Below are 24629 nucleotides of genomic sequence, written 5' to 3' on the forward strand. Positions count from 1 at the left end.
CACCGCTGCTCGGCCGTTCCTGCCCTTGGCCTCCTTCCTCGGGGGTAGCGGGTCCTTCTGAGCATGTTACGTGGCGGGACCCAAAGGTCAGCCAGGGCTGCTGGGGAGCCCGGGGCTGGTGGGCTCGGAGGGGGCCGCCTCCAGGCAGGACCAGCTGGTCGGTGGGTGAGGAGCCTGTCCCCTGGGGCCCGGGCTGGCCCAGGCCGGATCCCTCCTCGAGCCCCTGGGCCACCCTGCGCGGGCCTGCTGCCCCGGCCTCTGGGGTGCGCCTGGGAGAGGGGAGATGGCAGCTGCCCCTGCGCCCCCATGTGATCCTGTCCTTTGAGGCTGGGTTTGTCCTTTCGGTTTTGTTTCCTGGTTGGAAACCCCTGAGGCTCCTCCCACGGCACCCCTGCAGCTGCCCACCTGTGCCTCCCGGGCTGGGGGGACAGCCCCTGCGCCTGGGGGTGGCCCGGCCTGGCTGCCTGGGGAGTGTCACCCCTTGTCCCGTGGGGGCGAGGGAGGCCTGGTGCTGAGGGCCGCCTGTCCCTGTGGCTGCCCCTCCCTTCCAGGCTGGAGAGAAACAGGAGCCCCAGCAGGAGCAGAGGGCGGGCCTGGCTCACCTGCCTGCGGGGCAGGGTGCTGGCGGGGTGCCCGCCGGACTGCCCCTCGCGCCATCGAGCCCGAGTGTCCATCATTACTGAGAGATGAGTGGCGTCCCCGCAGATGGGGAAGGAGGGGGAGCCCCTCGGAGGGGGAGCACCTGCCTTTCCCGTGACACCGCCAGCCCCGCCCTCCTTGCCCACAGGGGTGGGGACTGGGGGAACCCCTTTCTGGGCCGTTTCCTGCCACACTCTCCGGTGAGGCTGTCACCCCGCCTCTCACACCCTAAAGCGGGCCTCTTGCCCCGGGTCGCTTTCCCATGGGTGGTGGGAGAGGGACTGGGGGTGGGGGATCCCCACCTTTGAGGAGGGAGCCAGTGAGAACAGACCTGAGGCACAGAACTGCTTCAGTGACTTGAGAGTCCTTGGGGTGGGGCGGCTCTGCCTGGTCCCTGGGGTGACGGGCCGGGGCCTTGTCCTGTGGAGTTGCTGCACCCAGCCTGCTCCTGTCCCCTCCCACCCGCCCAGATCTTCAGCTCGAGGACTCGGCACTGAGCCCTCTGCCTGTTGGGGCGAGCGGAGAAGAGCAAAGGAGCTTTAAGGGCGGGGGCAGGACGGGCAGGCCTCCGGACCCCCTTTCTCTCTCCCGGGGTTGGGAGGAGAAGGGATGAGAACGGCCCAGCCCCACGGGGAAGCAGGCCCTCCGGCAGAAACCTGCCAGGCGGCTGGGGGCAGTGCTCCGGGCTCTGTGCCAGGAGCTGGGCACTGCCCTGAGCCTCGGCAGGGGAGCAGCGGGCAGCTGCCACCCTCACCTTTGCTCCAAGGTACAGCTTGCTTCCAGACACTGCACACCCGACAGGAAGGCAGGCCATGGCAGGGAAGGCGGCGGCCCCTCCAGCCCGGGCGGCCCCTCCAGCCCGGCCCGCCCCCTCGGACGGCTCCGTCTGGGGGGCCCTGGCCTAATTCTCACACTACAAGCCAGACACCCTCTCCCAGAGGTGCCGCCGGGGCCCCGGGCCCCTCCTTCTACCTGCACCCCGAGCCAGGACAGGGAAGCCAGCTTCTTCCAAAACATTTATTTATAGCTCTGCTCAGCGAGCAGTGGGGGTCCTGGGCCCCCGGGTGGGCTCCTCCATGCCCTCCCCGGGAGGCACGTCCATGTGCATGGCCATCTCGCTGGGGCTGGGCAGGTGGGCCACGTTCGGCTGGGAGAGGCGCCCCTCCGAGGAGACGGGTCTGTCTGTGTGCTGCCGAGAAGTAGCTGCAAGACAGGAGGGTTTGAGGGGGCTCTGCCTCGCTCCCCAGGGCCCCCAGCGGCCCCGCAGTCCCCTGCTGGCCAGGCTGCAGAGGGGACATGCTGGAGAGGGCCCTGCCCTGGGCCGGGGTGCAGTCCTTACAGGAGCCCCGAAGCAAAGCTCCTTTATCATCGCTGAGTGGAAACCACACCAGCCTCCACCGGGCCAAGATCCCCGCCCCCCCTCCTTTGGTCAAGATTCCTCGTGAACGGGGCTGTTTAGGCCATAATCACACGTGAGCAGGCGTGTCCGAGGACTCCCCTTCCTCCCTCCTGCTCCCATGACATTTCAAGTGCCCTTGTCGTAGACAGTGGGGTGCCAGGGAGAAGGGAGTGCAGTGCCCCCAAGAAAACAGCCACAAACCGCGCTCTGTCCACCTCTGAGCCCCCTCTCGCAGCCTCGTACCTGGGGCCGGAGCCTGGGCTGGGCATCCAGCGCTGCCGCTTCCTAGCTGCGGGCCTGGGGCCTGGGGCCTGGGGCCTCAGTGCAGGTGAGGCTAGCAGCGGCCCCTCCCCTAACGCTGGCCCGAGGACTCAATTGTTCCCACGTGTAAAGCGCCCTCCCCCGGGCTGGCCGGGAGCTGAGCGGCCCTCCCTGCAGGCCAGGTGCCTGACCACCGGCAGCTGCTTCACCTCCTCCGGCCGCTCCCCGAGCTGGGCCTGCAGAGGCGTCGCGGCCCCCAGGCCCGGGCCCTGACCTCCAGCTTCTGCAAGTGCCGGTCTGCGGGCCCCACCCAGCGGCACGAGCCCAGCGCCCCAAGCCCAGCGCCCCATCACTGACAGGAAACAGGCCTGGAGGTGCTTGGGCGTGACCTGCTCCTGGCTCCAGGCCGGCGCCCTCCCTGGCCCGCCCCTCCCCCCCCCCGTGTGGCCTCACTGGGGAGGCCCTCAGCCCCCCCACTTCCAGGTGGACAGTGGAGATTTCTCAGGACCCTTCTGCGGGGGTGGGGGGGGGCAAGGAGGAGGGCCTCGTAGGCAGGAGCAGAGGAGGGGTCCTTGGGGCCGCGTGGCCCCGGGCTGCGGGGCCGCCACAGCCTGTGAGCACGTGTGGGCGGGGGGCGGGCTTGGCCTGGAGCCAGAGTCTTGGGCTGCGACCCTGTCCGGCTCCTCTTCTGTGAAATGGGGCCTTCAAGGCAGCATGCGCCCCACGGACTGGGGTCCCCCAGCCCTCAGCTCCCGGCCCCGCCTCTCCCGGGGAAATGGGGCCTCTCCCAGCCATCGGCAGGAAAGGGGTGGCGGGCAGAGCCCAGGCCGCGGGAGGACTCCACCCAGAGGGAAGCTACCTGAGATGCTGCCAGCCGCCATGTGGGCGCTCTGAGGCCGCAAGGGCAGCTGGCTGCTGTCGCCGAGGGCCGGCTGCCGGTGCGTGTGGGACCGGGACGGCTTGATCTTGTGCTTGTTGTTCCCGGCGCCTGGGGGACAGTGGAGAGAAAGGTCCCTTCTCAGGCACCCACAGGGCTCCGTGGGGACCGGGGCCGGGGAGGGGCTGCGGGGCCGCTGGGCGCAGCCAGCCCGAGAGACAGGCCGGCGTCTGGCTCCCAGCGGAGACCGGACCGCTGTCTGCGCCTGCACACGGGCCGGGCTTGGGACGGGGCGTTCGGAGACGGAGGCGGAGGAGGAGCCAGGGGCCGGGCCCAAGCGCCTGGCCTCCCGGGGGCTGCGCAGTCCTGGGGGCCGCGGCGGAGCGACAGGCGGCTGGGCCCCCGGACACTCACTGTCTTTGTTCGGGATGCCGGGCAGCCTCGTGTCCATCCGTCCCTTGTAAATATGTCCGTCCAGGCCCAAGATGTCCACTTCGTGGTGCTGTGGAGGCGGGGGGCGGGGGCATCACCAGGAGGCGCGGCGGCTTCCCTCTGGCCCTGTCTCCACGCGGCCTGGGCACCGCGGTCCTCCCGACGCCAGCACCCAGCGAGCTCAGCCCTCGGGGGCCCCGGGGGGCTCCGGGCAGATGGGGGGGGAGGGGGCGGTGCTCCGGTTCTCAGGGCCCCGGCTGGAGGCCTCGGGCCGAGGATAAGAACCCGAGGCGTTAACAGGGTCTAAGAAACTGCCTCGCCCTGGCTGGTGTGGCTCAGTGGATAGAGCACGGGCCTGCGGACTGAAGGGTCCCGGGTTCGATTCCGGTCAGGGCACATGGTCGGGTTGTGGGCTCGATCCCCAGTGGGGGGCGTGTAGGAGGCAGCCGATGGATGATTCTCTCTCATCATTGATGTTTCTCCCTCTCCCGTCCTCTCTGAAATCAATAAAATATATATTTTTTTGAAAAACACACAAAGAAAAGAAACTGCCTCCAGGCCAAGGGCGGGTGAAGTGACTTCGGTGAGTTTCCAGAGGACCGACCCGGGGCCATGGGGCCCTCCTCCCCCGCTCGGGCCCCGCCCCACCTTCCTGGCGATCTGGATGTCCTCGGGGAACAGCCCCTGCTGCAGGTGCTGCAGGCGGGTGCGGCGGTAGGGGTAGGTGAGGGTGTGGCTGCCCCCGCAGTGCCGCGACACCGTGGCGAAGCTGTAGTCGGACATCTCCGACACCCTGTGAGGAAGACGCCGAGTGGGAACGGGGTGACGGGTGGGGGGGGGGGCTGCTTCAGGGGTCTCTGCGGCCAGGTCAGGAGCAAGGGGCAGCCAGGCAGGTGAGTGAGCAGAGCAGCCTCCTGGCCAGCCATCCTGAGGACACTCACACACACACACCTACACACTCACACACATACACACACTCACACACTCACACATACACACACACACACACTCACTCTCACACACACACTCATTCACACACTCACACTCATGCACTCACACTCACACACTCTCTCACACACACACACACTCTCACACTCACACTCATGCACACACACACACACACATTCACACACACACACACTCACACACACACTCACACACATACACTCACACATACACACACTCACATACACACTCACACTCACTCACACGCCCTCCCTCCTCGGCTTTCCCGGCGGGGGCTGAGGCGTGCCCAGGCGGCGCTCAGTCTGCCGCCCGCGTCCTACCGCTTGCAGCAGGGGGAGCCCAGGCACTGGGCCTGCAGCAGCTCGTGGATCATCTGGCTGCTGGCCTTGACCGAGCCCCCGTAGTGGATCTGCACCTTCTCGATGTCCATCAGCATCTTGGAGTGCATGGTGCGCAGCCGCCCCACGCTCCGCTCCATCGACGCCAGGTCGGCCCGCGGGAAGGCGGAGCTGCCCAGCTTGAGGCTGCGGGTGTGGGCGGGAAGGAGGGTGGGCGGCCGCACAGGCCGGACCCCGTGCACAGGCCGGAGTCCACGCCACCTCTTTACCCCCAGCTCAGCGGGACCCGGGTGGGCGGGAGCCCTTTCCACAGCCCCACCGACCGCGGCCAGGCTTGCGGGGCAGGTTTGCTGAGGAGGGCGGTGCGGAGAGCCGCACGGAGAGAAGCCCAGCTCCTCCCGCCAGCCGGGGGGCGGTGCCTGGCCCCGCACACCGCACACCCCCAGGCTCCTAAGCAGTTGGAAAGCCCCCCTCTCCACTGAGCCCCATCCTCAGGAGGTGGGAAGGTGCAGGGAGGGGGCACGAGCTCCAGAGCGGGCCCTGAGCGACCGCTCGCTGAGGGGTGCTGGGCCCCCTGCCCCGCCACGCCACGGCTGAGGCACCGGAGGGTCTGGGAACGGGTGAGGAGGGAGGTGGCCGGCAGCCTTGGCCAGGTCCCCCGGGACTCCGAAGGCAGGTGTTTCTGGTCCTGCCTCCTCTGCCAGCCCCATTCCTGCCCTGGGAGAGCTGGTGGCAGCTCAGGCGTCCCTGGTGAGGGGGGCCCGCATCGCTGTTGTTCCCGGCGTACTTGCGGCTCTGCTGCCGGACCTGCTCCAGCTCAAAGACGGTGTAGGGGCGGGTGGAGCGGTGCCCGGGCAGGCTGGGCCCCACGGGCGTGGTGGGGAGGACCCTGGGTGGCGCAGAGGAAGGGAGGGTCGAGCGTGAGAAATCCCATGGTCCCCTCCCCCGTCCCCTCCCCACGGGCCTCCTGCCCCGGAGCCCTCCCCTGGGGGTGGGGCGAGGACCAGGGGGCAGCAGGCCAGGCAGACAGGAGTGGGCCCACGAGGGAGGGAGGACACGGAGGCGGGCAGGGGGGGGCTGGCCAGGTGTGGGCACTCACTGTCCAGTCACAGCTGTCTCCAGGGGACGGTCACAGGACAGGCAGTGGAAATGTGCCAGGAGCTGCCTGTGGGGCGGGACATGCGAGGGTGGGGACACGCCAAGGTGGGGACACGCCAGGGTGGGGAGTGGATCGTGGAGAGCCCGCCTCCAGGCAGGCTGGAAGCTCGGCTTACCCCGCAGGTCCCGGCCTGGAGGCCCGTCCTGTCCCTGCTCCCCAGACTCAGCCGCTCCCAGACATGCCCCCTCTTGGTGCGGATCCAGCACCCACCTGTCCTAACCCACGTGTCCCTGAGGGGTGCTCTGTGTAAGCCTCGGGGGCCCCCTGGCGGTCAGTCATGGAAATGCTGCGGGTCAGGCGGCCACGGGCCAGGTCCCCCTGGCCTGCTCTCACCTCTGGGGACTGGGGACTCCCTCCCATGGCCCCAGAGTCTCAGCCTCATCCCCTCCTTCTCCACTGTCCTACGGGGTGGCCTCAGCCCCCAAACACCGTCCCTCCTGCTGTGGGGCAGTCGCTGCTGGTGGGAGCTGGTCATGCAGGGCCCCCGGCCTCCCTCCCAGCCCCGCCCAGCTCACCGCCGCATGCCGGCCGCCTCGTCCGCCTGGTAGAGCGGGGAGCGCTCCTTGAGCTGCTGCCGCAAGGACTTCCACCGATCCTCCAGCAGCTGCTTCACGGGGTCCAGCTCCAGGCGGTCCAGCTGCGGGCGGGGGGACCAGGTGAGCCCTCAGACGGCAGGTGGGGCTCTGCGGGCCGGAGAAGGCGGCCTTGCCCAAGTCCCGGGGCCCTGGGGCCTCGCCGCCCTCACCTTGCTGTCCATCTCGGTCAGGAGCCGGTCCAGCATCTTCTGCCAGTCCCGCTCCTGCCCGCTCATCTTGGCCACCAGCTCCTGCATCATGTGGTTCAGCTGCTCCGTGGTGGCGTCAAACTGCATGCGGCTCACCTTGGCCTCCAGGGCGCTCTTGTCGGCCTTCTGCCCGGAGAGAGGAGGAGGCCGCCCGATGGGAGAGGGCCGCGGCGGGCCCCCTGAGCGGTCACCCTGACGCTGAGCCTACATCCTCCCCCCGGCTCCCTGCGCTCCTGGCCTCCCAGGCAGGAGGGCCCTCGGCCTGGCCCTTACCACTTCCATCTCCATCTCCAGGTGCCCCCTGTTGGCCTTCTCCTTCTCCAGCTTCTCCAGACCCTGGTACAGCACCTGGGAGGCAGAAGGGAGCGTGAGGAGCAAGGAGCGGAAGGGCAGGGGTGGCTGGGGTCCTGCCGAGCCCCCGCTCCGCCCCGCCCCACCCCCACAGCGCTCACGTCGATGTCCTTCTGCTTCTGCCGATGGTCCTCGATGAGGTTGCCGGTGATGAGGTTGAGCTTCTCACAGTCGCCCTGCACCTGCAGGATGGCGCTCTGCACGTGGCCCAGCAGCTCCTCGTCCTGCGGCGGAGGGACCAGGGCCGCTCACTGAGGCGGCTGGGGCTCCCCAGGGCCGTCCTCTTGCCCCCGATAAGTTGACCCTTAAAACATCACCCAGCCCAGCCGGTGTGGCTCAGTGGTTGATCATTGACCTATGAACTAGGAGGTCACAGTTCGATTCCCAGTCAGGGCACATGCCAGGTTGCGGGCCTGATTCCCAGTGGGGGGCGTGCAGGAGGCAGCCGATCAGTGATTCTCTCTCATCATTGATGTTTCTATTTCTCTCTCCCTCTCCCTTCCTCTGAAATCAATACATCAATACAAATATATTAAAAACAAAACAACCAACATCACCCAGCTTATCGGCCAACCTCCAACCCGTTGGTTGTCTCCACCATGTCCCTCGGACAGTGGGAGGCTCCCTACGCGGTCTCTGTGACGCCCTCCCCCCCCCGCCAGGGGACAGGAGCCTCAGCCCTGCCTCCTCGGGGGACCTGGTCGGCCAGTGGGGGTGATCAGCAGAGGTGATCGAGGCTCAGAGAGGTGAGCGGCCCCCGAGAGTCAGCGTGTGGGCTACAGCCCCCCGCCTGCCCTGGGCTGAAGCAGACCCCAGGACCCAAGAGGCAGGATGCAGGGCCTCGGGCGGTCCGCACCCACCAGCAAGCCTGCCCTTCGGAGGGAAGTGGGAAGGGGCCTGGGAGGGAGAGGGGGTGCTTCCTGAAGCTGTGCCAGTGCCCCCGCCCCAGCTCGTGGGGGGCCCTGCTCCACCCACAGCCCGCTGTGCCTTCCCAGCCCACGGCCCCGCCTCCCCAGCACTCCTCGCCGCACCCTGTGGAAGGAACGGGGCTTTTGTGGGCTCCCTCCTGGAAAACTAAGCTGGGGGACCCTGTCAGCCGCTCCCCGTGCCACAGGCGGCTGCCCCCGGGGCCGCGGTCACCTGTCTCTGCAGCTTGGCTTTCTTGGAGGGCCGCGAGGCAGCCAGGCTGGTGACCATGTGCTGCAGCTGCTCGTAGCGCTGCACCAGCGTGCTGACCTGGTGGCTCAGGTCCAGGCTGCAGGCCGGGCAGGTGGCCTTGGGGTCAATCTGGCCAGGTGACAAGCTGACCGAGGCCTTCTGCGGGGTCATGCTCATGGTCAGCAGCGTGGACGACGAGGCCAGCATGTTCTCGATGATGGTCCTGAGCTTGTCCAACTGGGTGCAGGCGAGAAGGCAGGCGCAAGGGCGTGAGCGAGGCCCGGCCCCCTCCCCCCCCCACACACAGGAGGAATGGAGGGGGGCAGCCAGTTCTGAGAAGGGCTGGTCCCTGCGCTGAGAGCGTGGCCTCCTCACCTGGTCCTGCAGGTAAAGGGAGGCCTCGGAGACGGAGTGCTCCATGTTGACCTTGCCCTGCTCCTGGCTCTCCCTCAGGTCGGACAGCTCCTTCTCGATGTCGTGCACGCTGACCCTGCGGCACAACGGACGGCCCGGCTCACCGCCAGCCCGGCCCGGCCCCAGTGCTGAGCACGGCCATCAGGGATGTCAGGGATGGAGGGGGATGGACCAGGCCGGGCCAGAGGGGGTGCCCGGTGCGCTGTGGCAGGCGAGGCCTGGCCTGCAGAGAGGGACCCTAGCGAGCACTCCCTTCCAGCTCCAACTGGGGACAGAGTCGAAGGAGGTTTTTGCGGGGGGCCGGGGGGGGGGGGCGTGTGGAGGTAGTGCTTCCAAGTCCTGGTGCTGAAGGTAGTGCTTCCAAGTCAGGAACGTGGGAAACTCCCACCAGCAACTTGAACGAGATGTGGGCACCCAGGAGAGCAGACGCCCCAGGTCAGAGACAGGGTGTGGGCCAACAAAGCCTGCCCGCCGCCCCCCTTACCTGAGGAGACCCAGCTGCAGGCCCAGCGGGCCAGCGGCCACCTCCTTCCCCATTTCTGGAAACCCTTCGCCCTCCAGGAACCTCTGTATCTTGTCCAGCTACAAAGCCAATGGGAGAGGCGGGTCAGCAGGCCGGGCCCTGCTCCCTGCAGGTGCTGCGGTCCCTGACCCTAATCCAACCTGCTGACAAAAGCCAAGGTTCCTTCCTGCCCTCCCTCCCTCCTTCTCTCCCTTTCCCTCCCTCCCTCCCTCCCTTCCTTCCTCCCTTCCTGACCTCCCTCCCTCCATCCCATGATGTAGACCAGTGATGGCGAACCTGTGACACGCGTGTCAGCACTGACACGCGTAGCCATTTTTGATGACACGCGGCCGCTGAGGCGGCCGCATGCCGAGGATGAAACATTTCCGAAATAATGTTTTTTCCTCAAAGTGACACACTACCCGAGTTATGCTCAGTTTTTTGGCGAAGTTTGACACACCAAGCTCAAAAGGTTGCCCATAACTGAATTTATAGACAATCTTCAGTAAGAAGACAATTAAAGCCCTGGCCGGTGTTGCTCAGTGGATAGAGCGGCGGCCTGCAGACTGAAGGGTTCCGGGTTTGATTCCAGTCAAGGGCATGTACCTCGGTTGCAGGCTCAATCCCTGGCTCAGGTTGGGGCACATGTGGGAGGCAACCAATCGATATGTCTCTCACATTGATGCTACTCTCTCTGTCTCTCCCTCTCCCTTCCACTCTCTCTAAAAATCAATGGAAAAAATATCCTCTAATGAGCATTGCATATATACATATATATTAAAAAAAAAAAAAAAAAGACAGCTAAAGCCCTAGTTGGTTTGGCTCAGTGGATAGAGCGTCGGGCTGAAGGGTGCAGGTTCAATTCCCGTCAAGGGCATGTACCTCAGTTCCCGGCTTCAGTTGGGGCGAGTGTGGGAGGCAACCAATCGGTGTGTCTCTCACATCGATGTTTCTCCCTCTCCCTTCCACTCTCTCTAGAAATCAATGGGAAAATATCCTCGGGTGAGACAAAAAACAAACAAGCAGATGACAACTGGAGACCCAGTAGCCCTGGCCCTGACCACTGGCCCCCACAGCCCCGCACACCGGGCCCCCGGCTGCCCCGTGGCTGCTGGCCTTCGCTGGAAAGGGCCGCGCCAGAGAGATGGCTCGGCTGCAGCCCCCAGCTCCGGGGGCAGGTTTCCCATCAGGAAAGGACCCGGCAAGGTCTGAGCCGCATTTCCCACCTGATGGGCGTGTAGGAGGCAGCGAGATAGCAGTTCCACCCGCGGTGACAGGACTGCGGTCCATCAACACGCAGATGGCGGGGGGGCGGGTGTCGCTGGCGCCAAGGCCAGGCGGCAGGCCCGCCCTCAGCCCCGCCCTCAGCCCTCACTCACCTTGGCTTTCTCCTGCCGAACCTCTTTGGTCAGGGTCTTGATGGACTTCAGCTGCTCCTGCAGGTCTGGCGGGATGGTCTTTTGGACTGCGGGAAAGGGGCGCTCAGGGCCGGAGGCTTCCAGCCCCAGTGGGCATCTAATCCCCACTTCCAGCCCCCCCGCAGTGAAGCTAACCCAGAGAACACAGGACTGGGGGAGGGGAGGGGAAGAAAGGAGACAGGAGTGTCCGCAGCCCATAAAAAAATCCACCGAAGGCTTAACATCCCATAGGGCTTTGGGACCACTGGCCCATACTTTCCACCCAACTCCAAAATCTTCATTAATCTCTGGACCCAGAGCTGTGAATGGACAAAGGCTACGTTTGATTCTTCAACCTCCGAGCCCCAGCCGATGCTGCCGGTTTCCCTTGCCCAACATTTCCCTAGCTGCTCTCCAGAGAGCCCGACAGAGGCATGCCCCTGCCTCACTCCTCTCCTGAGGCGCCTTCACGCCAATGGTTTAGGTCCACCTCTCGGACCCCAAAGGCTCCGGGACAGGGGTGGGGAACGTCCGGCCCGCGGGCCACACAAGGCCTGAGAAATCATTGGGTCTGGCCCTGCCAAGGCATTAGAGGCGAGTTAGTTAAATGTTTGCACGTAATTGATGTTTAAGTTGACGGTTTTGTATGGCCCACGGGTGACGTTATAGAGAGCCAAATGGCCCTCGGCAGGAAAAGGTTCCCCACCCCCGCTGGAGGGAGAGCCCAGAATGGCTAAAAACAGACATTCTGTTCTCGGGGGTTCGGGCAGAAGACCGGCGGCCAGGAGGTGAGGCCAGGTGGGGAAAAGGATGAAATCAGCCGTGGTCTCTCCACGCAAGTGGCACCCACCCATGAGGGCGAGCAGGTACTGGATCTTCTCCAAGTCGCTCTCGCCGGCTTTCTGCACGTCCAGGGTCTTCATGTTCTCCTTGAGCTCCGAGTAGAGGCCGATGAGCTCTCCCATCAGGCGGAAGGTCTCCACGGCGATGGGGAAGCTAGGAGCCACTTTTTCCAGCGAATCGTGTTTCTTAGGCTCAATAAAACTCGCTTCTCGTGAGACTTGCCTGGATACGTTAACGGAGTCCAGACTCCGAGCCCAGGGGACATCTGGGCTCGTGGTGGTCTGAGTATAAGCCCTGCGTTGGTGTGGATCCAAATGAACTTGGACATGTTGATCGACACCTGGGTACCTTGGGCTATAAGGGCCAGGATACAGGAGCCCACGTGAGTCTTGGATAAAGGATTCACGGTCACGCTGGTCTGCACCCGCATCCATCAGGCCACGCTGATCTAGGTCAGGTGGTAACCAAGGCTGCTGATCTGGACGTGCGGATACCACGCCTGTGATGAACGGTATTGGACCACGCTGGTCTATGGCTCGTGGATAAGTGTCTGTGGGTGCCAAACCCTCTTGGTCCATACCAGGCGACATCCAACCTTGCCTGGAGAGGCGTGGTGATACCTGGCCATGTTGATCTCTGCCAGGAGGTGCCACGCCATGCTGATATCGGCGTGGAAAGCCACGAGGCTCAGCGCCTGGTGGTACCAAGCCTTGGTGATCAGCATCAGGCTGCCTCAAACCATGCTGATCTACTCCAGGTTCCACTACCTGAGCTGCACCGGGTGGGACTACACCTGGCTGAGCAATATCCGGCTGCATTAAACCACGTGGATATGCACTGGGCTGGACCAAGGCGCGAGGATAGACCCTAGCCTGCATCCAATCACGTGGTGGGTAGGCACCAGGTTGAACCAAACCAGGTGGATACGCCCCTGGCTGTACAAAACCAGGTGGATATGCCCCTGGCTGTACAAAACCAGGTGGATATGCCCCTGGCTGTACAAAACCAGGTGGATACGCACCTGGCTGTACCAAGTCACGCTGATCAACTCCAGGTTGGACCAAACCAGGTTGACCTGCATCAAGTTGGACTGAACCACGCTGATCCATTCCAGGTTGGACCAAACCATACTGGTCCATTCCAGGTTGGACCAAACCAGGTTGACCTGCACCAAGTTGGACTGAATCACGCTGATCCATTCCAGGTTGGACCAAACCATACTGATCCATTCCAGGTTGGACCAAACCAGGCTGATCTGCACCGGGTTGGACTAAACCATACTGGTCCATTTCAGGTTGGACAAAATCAGGCTGACCTGTACCAGGTTGACCTGTACCAGGTTGACCTGCACCAGGTTGACCTGTACCAGGTTGACCTGCACCAGGTTGACCTGTACCAGGTTGACCTGTACCAGGTTGGACTAAACCAGGTTGACCTGCACCAGGTTGGACTAAACCACGTTGACCTGCACCAGGTTGGATCAAACCAGGCTGACCTGCCACACCAGGCTGCATGAAACCATGTGGATATGCACCAGGCTGGACCAAACCACGTGGTTGAGCCAAAACATATGGTTGAGCCAAACCATATGGATATGCACCTGGCTGTACAAAACCGGGTGGATATTTACCAGTCTGTACCAAACCACGCTGATCAACTCCAGGTTGGATCAAACCAGGCTGACCTGCACCAGGTGGGACCAAACCAGGCTGACCTGCACCAGGCTGACCTGCACCAGGTGGAACTAAACCAGGCTGACCTGCACCAGGTGGAACTAAACCAGGCTGACCTGCACCAGGTGGGAAAAAACGAGGCTGACCTGCACCAGGTTGGACTAAACCAGGCTGACCTGCACCAGGTGGGACTAAACCAGGCTGACCTGCACCAGGTGGGAAAAAACCAGGCTGACCTGCACCAGGTGGGAAAAAACCAGGCGGACCTGCACCAGGTGGGAAAAAACCAGGCTGCCCTGCACCAGGTGGGACCAAACCAGGCTGGCCTGCACCAGGTGGGACCAAACCAGGCTGGCCTGCACCAGGTGGGACCAAACCAGGCTGACCTGCACCAGGTGGGACCAAACCAGGCTGACCTGCACCAGGTGGGACCAAACCAGGCTGACCTGCACCAGGTGGGACCAAACCAGGCTGGCCTGCACCAGGTGGGACCAAACCAGGCTGACCTGCACCAGGTGGGACCAAACCAGGCTGACCTGCACCAGGTGGGACCAAACCAGGCTGGCCTGCACCAGGTGGGACCAAACCAGGCTGACCTGCACCAGGTGGGACTAAACCAGGCTGACCTGCACCAGGTGGGACTAAACCAGGCTGGCCTGCACCAGGCTGACCTGCACCAGGTGGGACCAAACCAGGCTGACCTGCACCAGGTGGGACTAAACCAGGCTGACCTGCACCAGGTGCGACCAAACCAGGCTGACCTGCACCAGGTGGGACCAAACCAGGCTGACCTGCACCAGGTGGGACCAAACCAGGCTGACCTGCACCAGGTGGGACCAAACCAGGCTGGCCTGCACCAGGTGGGACCAAACCAGGCTGACCTGCACCAGGTGGGACCAAACCAGGTTGGCCTGCACCAGGTGGAACCAAACCAGGCTGACCTGCACCAGGTTGGACTAAGCCAGGCTGACCTGCACCAGAGGGAACCAAACCAGGCTGAACTGCATCAGGTGGGACTAAACCAGGCTGACCTGCACCAGGTGGAACCAAACCAGGCTGAACTGCACCAGGTTGGACCAAACCAGGCTGACCTGCACCAGGTGGAACCAAACCAGGCTGAACTGCACCAGGTGGGACTAAACCAGGCTGACCTGCACCAGGTGAAACCAAACCAGGCTGACCTGCACCAGGTGGGACTAAACCAGGCTGACCTGCACCAGGTGGGACTAAACCAGGCTGACCTGCACCTGGTTGGACTAAACCAGGCTGGCCTGCACCAGCTGGGACCAAACCAGGCTGAACTGCACCAGGTGGGACCAAACCAGGCTGGCCTGCACCAGGTGGGACCAAACCAGGCTGATCTGCACCAGCTGGGACCAAACCAGGCTGACCTGCACCAGGTGGGACCAAACCAGGCTGACCTGCACCAGGTGGGACCAAACCAGGCTGACCTGCACCAGGTGGGACTAAACCAGGCTGACCTGCACCAGGTGGGACCAAACCAGGCTGACCTGCACCAGGTGGGACCAAACCAGGCTGACCTGCACCAGGTGGGACTAAACCAGGCTGACCTGCACGAGGTCGGACTAAACCAGGCTGACCTGCACCAGGTGGGACCAAACCAGGCTGACCTGCACCAGGTGGGACTAAACCAGGCTGACCTGCACCAGGTGGGACTAAACCAGGCTGACCTGCACCAGGTGGGACTAAACCAGGCTGACCTGCACCAGGTGGGACCAAACCAGGCTGACCTGCACCAGGTGGGACTAAACCAGGCTGACCTGCACCAGGTGGGACTAAACCAGGCTGACCTGCACCAGGTGGGACTAAACCAGGCTGACCTGCACCAGGTGGGACTAAACCAGGCTGACCTGCACCAGGTGGGACCAAACCACGCTGATCAACTCCAGATGGAACTAAACCAGGCTGACCTGCACCAGGTGGAACCAAACCACGCTGATCAACTCCAGATGGGACCAAACCAGGCTGCCCTGCACCAGGTGGGACCAAACCAGGCTGGTCCATTCCAAGTGGGACCAAGCCAGGCCGAATTGCACCGGGTGGGAGCACATCGTACTGCGGTATGCCAGGTGGTATGAAGCCAGGTGATTCCGAACCGGGCTGTACAAAGCCTTGCTGATCTTTAAAAGGTGGAACCATTGCTTGTTGATCCATGCCATATATTGGAAATCCACGCTGATCTATGCCAACGGGTCTCACACCACTCTCCTCCATTGCAGGCCGCTCCATGGCACGTTGGTCTGGGCCAGGAAATCTCACACCGTACTGTTGTGTACTCGGTGGAATCATAATAGGCTGTGCTGTACTAGGTAGTTCCAGTCCTTGCTGACCCATGCCGGGTACCCAAAGTGGCACCACATCCTGCTGACCCATGCCAGGTAGTACCAATCCCTGTTCATCCAGTCCAGGTGGCATCATACCCAGCTGGCCCGTGCTGAAGGGTAGGCCATATGGGTAAACGCTAGGAGGTTGAAACTCAAGCTGATCCAGGCCAGGTGGCCCTGGCCCAAGTTGGTCTGGCCTTGCGTACATGACTTGACTCGGGCTGGGGGGCATCCCCCCACGAGCATCCGGGGGGATGAGATGATGCCGGTCTCTGGGTAAGTCCTGTGGAACTGGGCCAGGGTGTGCGTCTCGTTCATCTCTTCTCATACGTGCTGAGCTGGGCCGCTCTCTAGGCCTGTGATGATCAGCTTCAGCTCTGAATTGGGGCATCGGGGGGTGATGGGCTTTTGCCAGCCCGGCTTCATCACGGACCCTTGGGTGGTGTGGTTCTCTGTCAAGAAACCCTTCAGAGGGGTGTCTTGGTCCGCCGGGTCCCAGCAGGGTCTGATCTGGGCCAAAGCCACCAGCGGAGTCCAGAGCCTGGTCGGCACTTGGGTACCCAATGGAGGTTGTACTTGCACTCAGTTCACGTGACACGGGAGTTTTCCCTTTGCGCTTAAGAATCGCTGGCGTTGTCTCTATGCCCTGGTCGAAGAGGAGGAAAGAAAGCAGAGACCACCAGTAAAAATAGCGTAAGGCTTGGAGGGGAGGGAATCTGGGGTATCTGAGTAGGATAGCTTAAGGCCCTTGAGAGAAGACCCTCTGGGCCCCAAAACTAAGCTGGACACCAAGAGAATTTGACACTTTTTTTTAAATCCTCACCCGAGGGTATGTGGATATGTTTATTGATTTGAGAGAGAGAGAGGAAAAGAGAGAGAAACATCAATTGGTTGCCTCCCCTCCCATGGGCGCCCTGACCAGGACTCGAACCCCTGAGGACACTCTGACAAACTGAGCCACACCAGCCAGGGCAGAATTTGACGTTCTTTTTTTTTTCTTTTTAGAATTTGACGCTCTTAAAGGATAAGGTCTCCAGATTGTTGAGAATCTGTACAGTTGCAGATGACGTCACAATATCTAACGTTCCTTATAAAAGACAGGGGAGCTCTGGCCAGTGTGACTCAGTGGGTTGGAGCATTGTCCAGTGCGCTGAAAGGTCTCTGGTTTGATTCCCGGTCAGGACACATACCTAGGTTTAAAAAAGACAGGGGTTCCCTGAAAAATACAAGTGATCCATGCTAACTCTCGCAGAAGCTACAAATAAAGCGCATGAGTATGCCCTAGCCGGTGTGGCTCAGTGGATAGAGTGTTGGCCTGCAGACTGAAGGGTCCCGGTTAAGGGCACATGCCCGGGTTGCAGGCTTGATCCCTAGTAGGAGGCATGCAGGAGGAAGCCAATCAATGATTCTCTCTCATCATTGATGTTTCCATCTTTCTCTCCTCCCTTCCTCTCTGAAATCAATGAAAATATATATTTTTAAGAAAAAGAGCATGAGTAATTTATTTATTTACTACAGGCCTGGTGCACGAATTCGTGCACGGGTGGGGTCCAGCCGGCGTGCCCCGATTGGGGCCTATCAGGCTGGGCTGGCCTAGGGGAGGGGCCGCAGGCAGTTGGCCAGCCAGCCCTGCCCCCTGGTCAAACTCCCAGTTGAGGGGACAATTTGCATATTAGCCTTTTATTATATAGAATTTTTAAAGTATATTTTTATTGACTCCAGAAAGGAAGGAAGAGGGAGAGAGATATAGAAACATCAATGATGAGAGAGAATCATTGATTGGCTGCCTCCTACACACCCTCCACCAGGGATCAAGCCCACAACCCAGGCCTGTGCCCTTGACTGGAATCGAACTCGGGACCCTATAGTCCGCCGGCCGACACTCTATCCACTGAACCACACCAGCCAGGGCAGAGTAATTTATTAAATTTAAAATCTGTCCTGGCTGGGTGGCTCAGTTGGTTGAAGCGTAGTCCCAATACCCCAAGGTTTCAGGTTCGATTCCCAGCCAGGGCACATGCAGGAAGCAACCAATGAGTGCATGAATGGGTGGAACAACTAATCAATACCTTCCTCTCTCTCTCTCAAATCAACTAAAAAAATTAAAAGATGCCCAGCTGGGTGTGGCTCAGCGATTTGAGCGTTGACCCAAGAACCAAGAGGTCACCGGTTGGATTCCCGGTCAGGGCCCATGCCCAGGTCTCAGGCTGATCAATGGTTCTCTCTCATCACTGATGTTTCCCTCTCCCCCGTCTCTCTGAAATCAATAAAAATATATTTTAAAAAAGAATAGTAGTCACCACCCACCTGCCAAGACCCATAACTGACCTTAAAAATGCCTAGTTTTGAAATCCCCATCGCACACGTATGTGGAAGGGACCCACCAGGTGCAATGCAAGAAAAGCCGGTGCCCGGTGTGTGGCGTTTCCTCACCTGGGCACAGTGAGACTGCCCGGCTGTGGCCGGCCTGTCACCTGAACTTAGCCTCTGGCTTCTCAAAATCTTAGCATTTCTGTTGATTCTCATTTGCTCCTGGAGCCATTCAGGACTCTGAGCAACTCTCAGAGCACCCACACTCTCTGAGCTCCGGGAGGCGTGGGCCTGCCTCGGGGCTCCCGTGGATGCTTACTCGTCGGTCCGGCTCGCTCGAAGCACGCGGCAGTGGTAAAACAGCCTGCACCTTTTCTTTTTCTTTTCTGGTTAATCCTCATCGGAGGATATTTTTCCAGTGGTTTTTCGAGAGAGTGGAAGAGAGAGGGAGACACAGAGAGAAATACGGATGTGAGAGAAACACACCGATCGGTTGCCTCCTGCAGGAGCCCCGACCAGGGCCTGGGCCGGGCGGAGCCTGCAACCCAAGGGACATGCCCTTGACGGGAATTGAACCCGGGACCCTTCGGTCCGCAGGCCGACGTTCTATCCACTGAGCCAAACCGGCTAGGGCCGTGGTCAGCAAACTGCGGCTCGCGAGCCACATGCGGCTCTTTGGCCCCTTGAGTGTGGCTCTTCCACAAAATACCACGGCCTGGGCGAGTCTATTTTGAAGAACTGGCGTTAGAAGAAGTTTAAGTTTAAAAAATTTGGCTCTCGAAAGAAATTTCAATCGTTGTACTGTTGATATTTGTCTCTGTTGACTAAGGAGTTTGCCGACCACTGGGCTAGGGCAAACAGCTTGCACTTTAAACAGCGATATATAAATGTCTGGTCACTGTTGTACACCTGAAACTCATGTTGCATGGCAACTGTCATTGAAAAATCTAAAAAATATATTTTTTAAGTAGCTAAAGCGGAAGCCACTCCTCTGTTTCAGGCTCCTCTCCCAGTGCTTTCTGATGGAGCTTTCCTCTAAAGGTGGGCCCAGAATTCAGAAAACAGTCTTGGGACTAGAAGGGTGTCTTTTGTACCCAGTCAATATTTGTTGCACCCCAGATGGCCACTTGGTGGCGCCCAAGGGTTCCCTCTCTTGGCCTTGCCGGGTCTGCACATCCGTAGAACCCTTTGTGAGGAACCCAGATGCACAAAGCCAGGAGGAGAGAAATGTCAAGACCAAAAGGACAGCTGAGCCCTGCCTGGTGCCGCTCAGTGGTCAGAGTCTCGGGTTCGATTCCCGGTCGGAGCACATGCCCAGATTGCAGGTTCGGTCCCCAGTTTGGGCCCATGCATAGCAACGGGTTGTTTCTCTCACATCAACGTTTCTCTCTCTCTCCCTCTCCATCCCTCTCTTTCTAGAATCAATGGAAAACATCGAGTGAGGATTAAAAAAAAACACAAAAAAACGGGGGGTGGGGGGGGAGACAGCGGATCCTCGCCCCTGAAGGCCATTAGCAAATGCCCATTCTGTTCAGGGAAGCGAGGTTGGGGGTTCGAACACGAGCTGGTCACCCCGTGCCGTCTCAGAACAGACAGACTCCTCGGGGAGCGTTTCCCTGAGTGTAAGAGTCATCGTCAGCAAGGGGCCCCTAAAGAGGTTTCGTTTCCAGGGGCGGTTGCCACCTTTGTCCACGAATCGTGAAGGGACCCGGGCATTTCAGGGCAGACTGGAGAAGCCCGGAAATGCTGCAGAAGTAAGCCAGGTGCCACTGTCCATCCAGCCGGCTGGCCACGCTCCAGGACCCGGGCACCCAGGGGCAGTGCTGGTGGGGCCGTGCGAACCCGCCTCTCCCCTACGCTGCAGGCAGGGCCCTAACCTGGAGCCACACCACGCGAGGCACCTGGCCCAAAGCCAGCCAAGTCACACATGCACTGCCACCTCCGGGAATGAGCCCTGGGGGGTGTGCACGTGTGTGAATGCCACACGGGGCACCTGGTTATAAAATTGGGGGCAAAGTTAGAATATCCGTGACAGGAGACTGAAATAAGTTATGAACGTCCGCATGATGGAACACTGTGCGATGGTAAAAAGGGAGAGCCTGGCCGGTGTGGCACAGTTGGCTGAGCATCGACCCAGGGGGCCAAGAGGTCTCGGGCTCAATTCCCAGTCAGGGCACATGCCTGGGTTTCAGGCTCAGTTCCCAATAGGAGGCAGCCAGTTGATGATGTTTCTCTCTCATCAATGTTTCTCTTTACCCCTCTCCCTTTCCCTCTAAAAATACATACATACATACATACATACATACATGCATGCATGCATGCATAGATAAAAAGGGAGAGATGCGGGGAGCCCACCAAGCCCGCTGCCCAGCCCCTGCCCACGTGGGCACCACCTGTGAGGCCTTCCAGCCGTCAGTAATGGCCTGCTCCAGCTCCTCCCAGGTGACCATGGTGACTTCCTCTCCAGGGGGCAGCATAGTCATCTTCCGGCTGAAGGGTTCCTGAGGACACAGACCACATGGGCACGCCTGCGCACTCACACCCAGCTGGACCCCCAGGTCTCAGGGACGGAGCCGAGCTCACAGGGCCAGTGGGTCCTTCCGCAGCCCTGGCCCCAAGGAGAAGGCCCTGGGCCCTGGGCAGCTGGCTTCCTGTGGCCTGTGGGCCTGGAGGGAGCACTGGGAGCCATGGAAAGGATCCCCTTCAGGCCAGGGGCAGTGCCCGAGAGGCAGAGGGCGTACACATCATCCCAGCTTGGAGGGACACAGACATCCGGGGCGGGGGTCTGGGGGTGCCTGAGACACGGGGCCAGGCTGCCGGCACCCCTCTTCCCCCACCCCCTCCCGGGGCCCTTTGCAGAACTGGCGGACATTACCAGGAATTCCTCCCGGTTTCTGACTATCTTCTCTACTTCCTCAACCCGCTGCAGGAGCTCCTGGAAGAAGAGTGCAGAGGTGGCGGTCAAAGCAGGCGCTCCTGCCCCGCCCCCCACATCCTCGCAGGGGAGAGGAGCGAGGTGAGTGGATCTCAGAGGAGCAGAGGGCAGCGGGGGGTAAGCCAACAAGAACGGGACGTGGGGCGGGGCGGGTGGGAGTAGGGACACATGTGCCAGGAGCCAATGCTAATGCTGGGATGGGAGCCTGTGGGCCTGGGACCCACTTCCGACAAACCACTGAGGAGACACTGCCTCCCAAGGGCGAGGGTAGTGGCTGTGCTGTTTGAAAGCAAATTGCCACCCGCCTACCTGGTGTGGCTCAGTGGATCGAGCATTGGCCTGCGGACTGAAGGGTCCCAGGCTGGGTCCCCATCAAGGGCACATGCCTGGGTTATGGGCTCGATCCCCAGTAGGGTGTGGAGAGCAGCTACAGCGTTTGAACAGGTTCAAGCCTCGGACTAATGAGAGGGCACGGACTAATGAGAAAGCCACGTGCAAGTCCTAGCTTGGAGGGCAAAGCCCTCCCAGCACAATTACAGCCAAAGGCTATGGTTGTGAGCTTGACCTTATGGTCCGAACCTGTGGGCCCACGTGGCTGAGTGATATGGGCTGCGGGAGGTGCAGCAAGTAAACAAAGCTGGATCAGGTGCATGTAGTGGAGTGGATTCGAACCCGCAAGAACGTTGTGACGACGCCCTTACTTTGCCTCCTGGAATCTGGCTATAAATAAAGACTCGGCTTGCAGGCCATGGGCTGTCTCTCCAGCAGAGAGGACAGTGTCCCACCCAGACCCAACTTTATTCTCTTGTCTGTCTTCTCCATCCTTCACCGCCCCCTCTCAGGTTCACCCCTGGCTGTGCTGGCAGCCAATCAGTGATTCTCTCTCATCATTGATATTTCTTTCTCTCCCTCCCTCTCTGAAATCAATTTTAAAAAATCTTCTAAATAAATAAATAAAAGCAAATTGCTGAAACTTGTAATTTCTGCAAACCTCCATCATCTAAGAATCTAAGAGTAAATAAAAAGCCTTTTCTCTAAACACCAAAACCCTAAAACCATAAACACACCACTTTTTTTTTTTTTTTTAAACACACCACACTTTCAAAAGCAAAGCTTTTGTCCTGGCCGGTTTGGCTCAGTGGATAGAGCGCTGGCCTGTGGAGCTAAGGGTTCCCGGTTCCATTCTGGTCAAGGGCACATGCCTGGGTTGTAGGCTCCTCCCCTGCCCTGGCCCTGGTAGGGGCTTGTGCAGGAGGCAACCAATTGATGTGTTTTTCTCAAACACATTGATGTTTTTCTCTGTCTTTCCCATTTTCTTCCCCTCTCCCTAAAAAAAAAAAAAAAAAAAAAAAAAATCAATAGAAAAATATCCTGGGGTGAGAATTAACAAAAAACAAAAGCAAAGCTTTCCAGCCAGCGTGGGTCGGTGGTTGAGCGTCATCCTAGGAACCAGGAGGTCACAGTTCTATTCTGGTCAAGGGCACACACATGTCTGGATTACTGGTGTGGGGGGTGCAGGAGGCAGCCAATCAATGACTTTCTCATCATTGATGTTTCTCTCCATTCCTCTCTGTAATCAATAAAATAAAATATATATGTTTAAAAATTATTAAATATTATTTTTAAAAAGCAAAGCTTCCCACAACAAAAATGAGCACCGCCGGGGTGTCTCAAGGCTGGGCGGGCTGCCGCCTCTGAGCCCTCCCTGCCCTGGTCCGCCTTGGGCGGGTCCGAGGTCAGCCCGGTCCCCTCCGGAGGCCTCGGGGCGGAGGCAGGGAGGACCTGCGCGTGCAGCTCGCTCCCAGTGGAAGCCTTGGAAGGGGTGACCCCAGAACTCTCCCCATCCCTGACCCCCTCTTCTGGAGCTGAGCTTGTCTCTCAATTCCCACCCCCTTGTTTACCCCCGCGGAGGGGAAGGGAGAGGGAGAGAACCTCCATGTGAGAGAGACACCGAGGTACCCGCCCTTGACGGGAACTGAACCCGGGACCCTCCAGTCCGAGGGCCGGCGCTCTATCCACTGAGCCACACCATCTTCCCTCTGGGTGGCTTCGGGGTCCTTGGGTGTCTGATGAGCAGTGGGCGAGCCTCCCTGAAAACCGGGCGAGCGACGCGGTGGGGTGCCGCCGCCCTCACCGTCGGGCTGAACTCTGGGGCCTCCTGTGCCCTTTCCTGGGCTTCCTTCAGGATCTTCACGTCCTCCATGACGTTCTGGAGCATCTCCATGACCTGCAAGGCGAGTGGGGCCACGTGGGCGGGGCTGCAGGAGGCCTGGCCCCGCCCCGCCCCGCCCCGCCCTCCTCCCGCCCCCCACGGGATGGCGGTCATGAGCGCCTTTGGGGTTCAGCTCCAGCCTGAGCTGGAGAGCGGAATGGAGGAGCCCGGTATGCTCTCACCTGGGGACCTTCCTTCCACAATTTCATTAACCCCCGCGCCTTCTCGGGCATCAGCTTGGCCATCCCAGGCGCGGGCATGGCCATCCCTGGAGTGGGCGGTGCCACCCCCAGAGCAGGCGAGACCAGCCCCGGCATGGGCATGGCCATCCCCAGCAGAGGCTTTGCTGTCTCCGGCTTCGCCTTGCCCATCTCGGGCACCGCCTTGCCCATCCCCGGCACGTGCTTGGCCTTCGGAAGCACGCCCCTCTCGGTGATGGACGCGCCCCTCTCGGTGATGGGCACGCCTTTCTCGGTGATGGACACGCCCCTCTCGGTGATGGGCATGCCCCTCTCGGTGATGGGCATGCCCCTCTCGGTGATGGACACGCCCCTCTCAGTGATGGGCGCGCCTTTCTCGGTGATGGACACGCCCCTCTCGGTGATGGACACGCCCCTCTCAGTGATGGGCGCGCCTTTCTCGGTGATGGGCACGCCCCTCTCGGTGATGGGCACGCCCCTCTCAGTGATGGGCACGCCCCTCTCGGTGATGGGCACGCCCTCCTCGGTCATGGACACGCCCCTCTCGGTGATGGACACGCCCCTCTCGGTGATGGGCATGCCCCTCTCGGTGATGGACACGCCCCTCTCGGTGATGGGCATGCCCCTCTCGGTTATGGACACGCCCCTCTCGGTGATGGGCACGCCCCTCTCGGTGATGGGCACGCCCCTCTCGGTGATGGGCACGCCCCTCTCGGTGATGGGCACGCCCCTCTCGGTGATGGGCACGCCCTCTTCGGTGATGAACGTGCCCTCCTCGGTGATGAACACACCCGGCTCGGTGATGAAAGCGCCCCTCTCGGGCATGAGCGAGGTCCTCTCAGCACCCAGCCCCTCGGCCAAGCCGAAGGCCTTCGCCTGGTCTTCTAGCCACTCCGGGGTCTCCAGGTCCATCCCGGTGACCAGAGCGGTGAAGTACTGGATGTGGGACAGCATGCCCTGCATCTGGCTGTCCATGGTCCTCAGCTGCCGGTCGAGGTCCTGGACCTGCCCGCCCAGGTCCTGGACCTGCCCGCCCAGGCCCTTCACCTGGCTCTCCAGCACCACTGACGGGACCCTGGGCACGCTGGTCCTTCGCCTCTCCTTAGACACAGAGACCTGCGGGGTGCTGAGCGAGACCCGCGGGGTGCTGAGCGAGACCCGCTGGGCCTCTGAGAGCCTCCGCTCCGGCGACAGGGGCTGGAAGTCCACCCGGTTGTCCTGCATGTTGAGGTTCTTGAGCAGGGCCACGAGGAGCGTGTGGAGCGCATTGAAGTTGACGGCACCCACCTCGGGAGTGCCGATGGCCAGGTCGGCCAGCTCCCGGAGCGAGACCGTGGCCGCCAGGGGCGGCATCGTGTGCAGTCTCAGGAGCGCTCAGCTTCCGCAGCCGGACGGTTGGCCATGCCCCCCTCACTGCTCGCAGCGCCTCTGAGG

The 24629-nt window shown here is 61.1% G+C and overlaps 1 protein-coding gene across 1 annotated transcript; it reads right to left on the bottom strand.

Annotated features, from left to right (window-relative positions):
* Nucleotides 1-1642: 1642 nt before the first annotated feature.
* Nucleotides 1643-23567, bottom strand: QRICH2 (glutamine rich 2). Its single transcript, XM_054708927.1, has 22 exons — nucleotides 23178-23567; nucleotides 22918-23010; nucleotides 20724-20783; nucleotides 20242-20349; nucleotides 15264-16184; nucleotides 13370-13784; nucleotides 11528-13234; nucleotides 10660-10745; nucleotides 9263-9360; nucleotides 8740-8854; nucleotides 8347-8601; nucleotides 7308-7430; nucleotides 7129-7203; nucleotides 6817-6981; nucleotides 6587-6708; nucleotides 6012-6077; nucleotides 5700-5801; nucleotides 4895-5098; nucleotides 4257-4401; nucleotides 3591-3678; nucleotides 3159-3287; nucleotides 1643-1842 (listed from the first exon to the last, which is right to left on the bottom strand). The coding sequence occupies exons 1-22, from the start codon at nucleotides 23520-23522 to the stop codon at nucleotides 1673-1675; spliced, it is 5592 nt and encodes a 1863-aa protein (XP_054564902.1). The 5' UTR covers nucleotides 23523-23567; the 3' UTR covers nucleotides 1643-1672.
* Nucleotides 23568-24629: the final 1062 nt, after the last annotated feature.

This window comes from Eptesicus fuscus, chromosome 20, assembly GCF_027574615.1.
Source record: "Eptesicus fuscus isolate TK198812 chromosome 20, DD_ASM_mEF_20220401, whole genome shotgun sequence".
NCBI lineage: Eukaryota > Metazoa > Chordata > Mammalia > Chiroptera > Vespertilionidae > Eptesicus > Eptesicus fuscus.

Coding starts and splice junctions, on each gene's coding strand:
- QRICH2 (XM_054708927.1), bottom strand. CDS start 23,522: ATGCCCATCACCGAGAGGGGCATGCCCATCACCGAGAGGGGCGTGTCC. Junction 9,361..10,659: donor TTCGGCAGGAGAAAGCCAAG/GTGAGTGAGGGC, acceptor TTGGCTTTGTAG/CTGGACAAGATACAGAGGTT. Junction 4,402..4,894: donor GGCTCCCCCTGCTGCAAGCG/GTAGGACGCGGG, acceptor TCTTCCTCACAG/GGTGTCGGAGATGTCCGACT.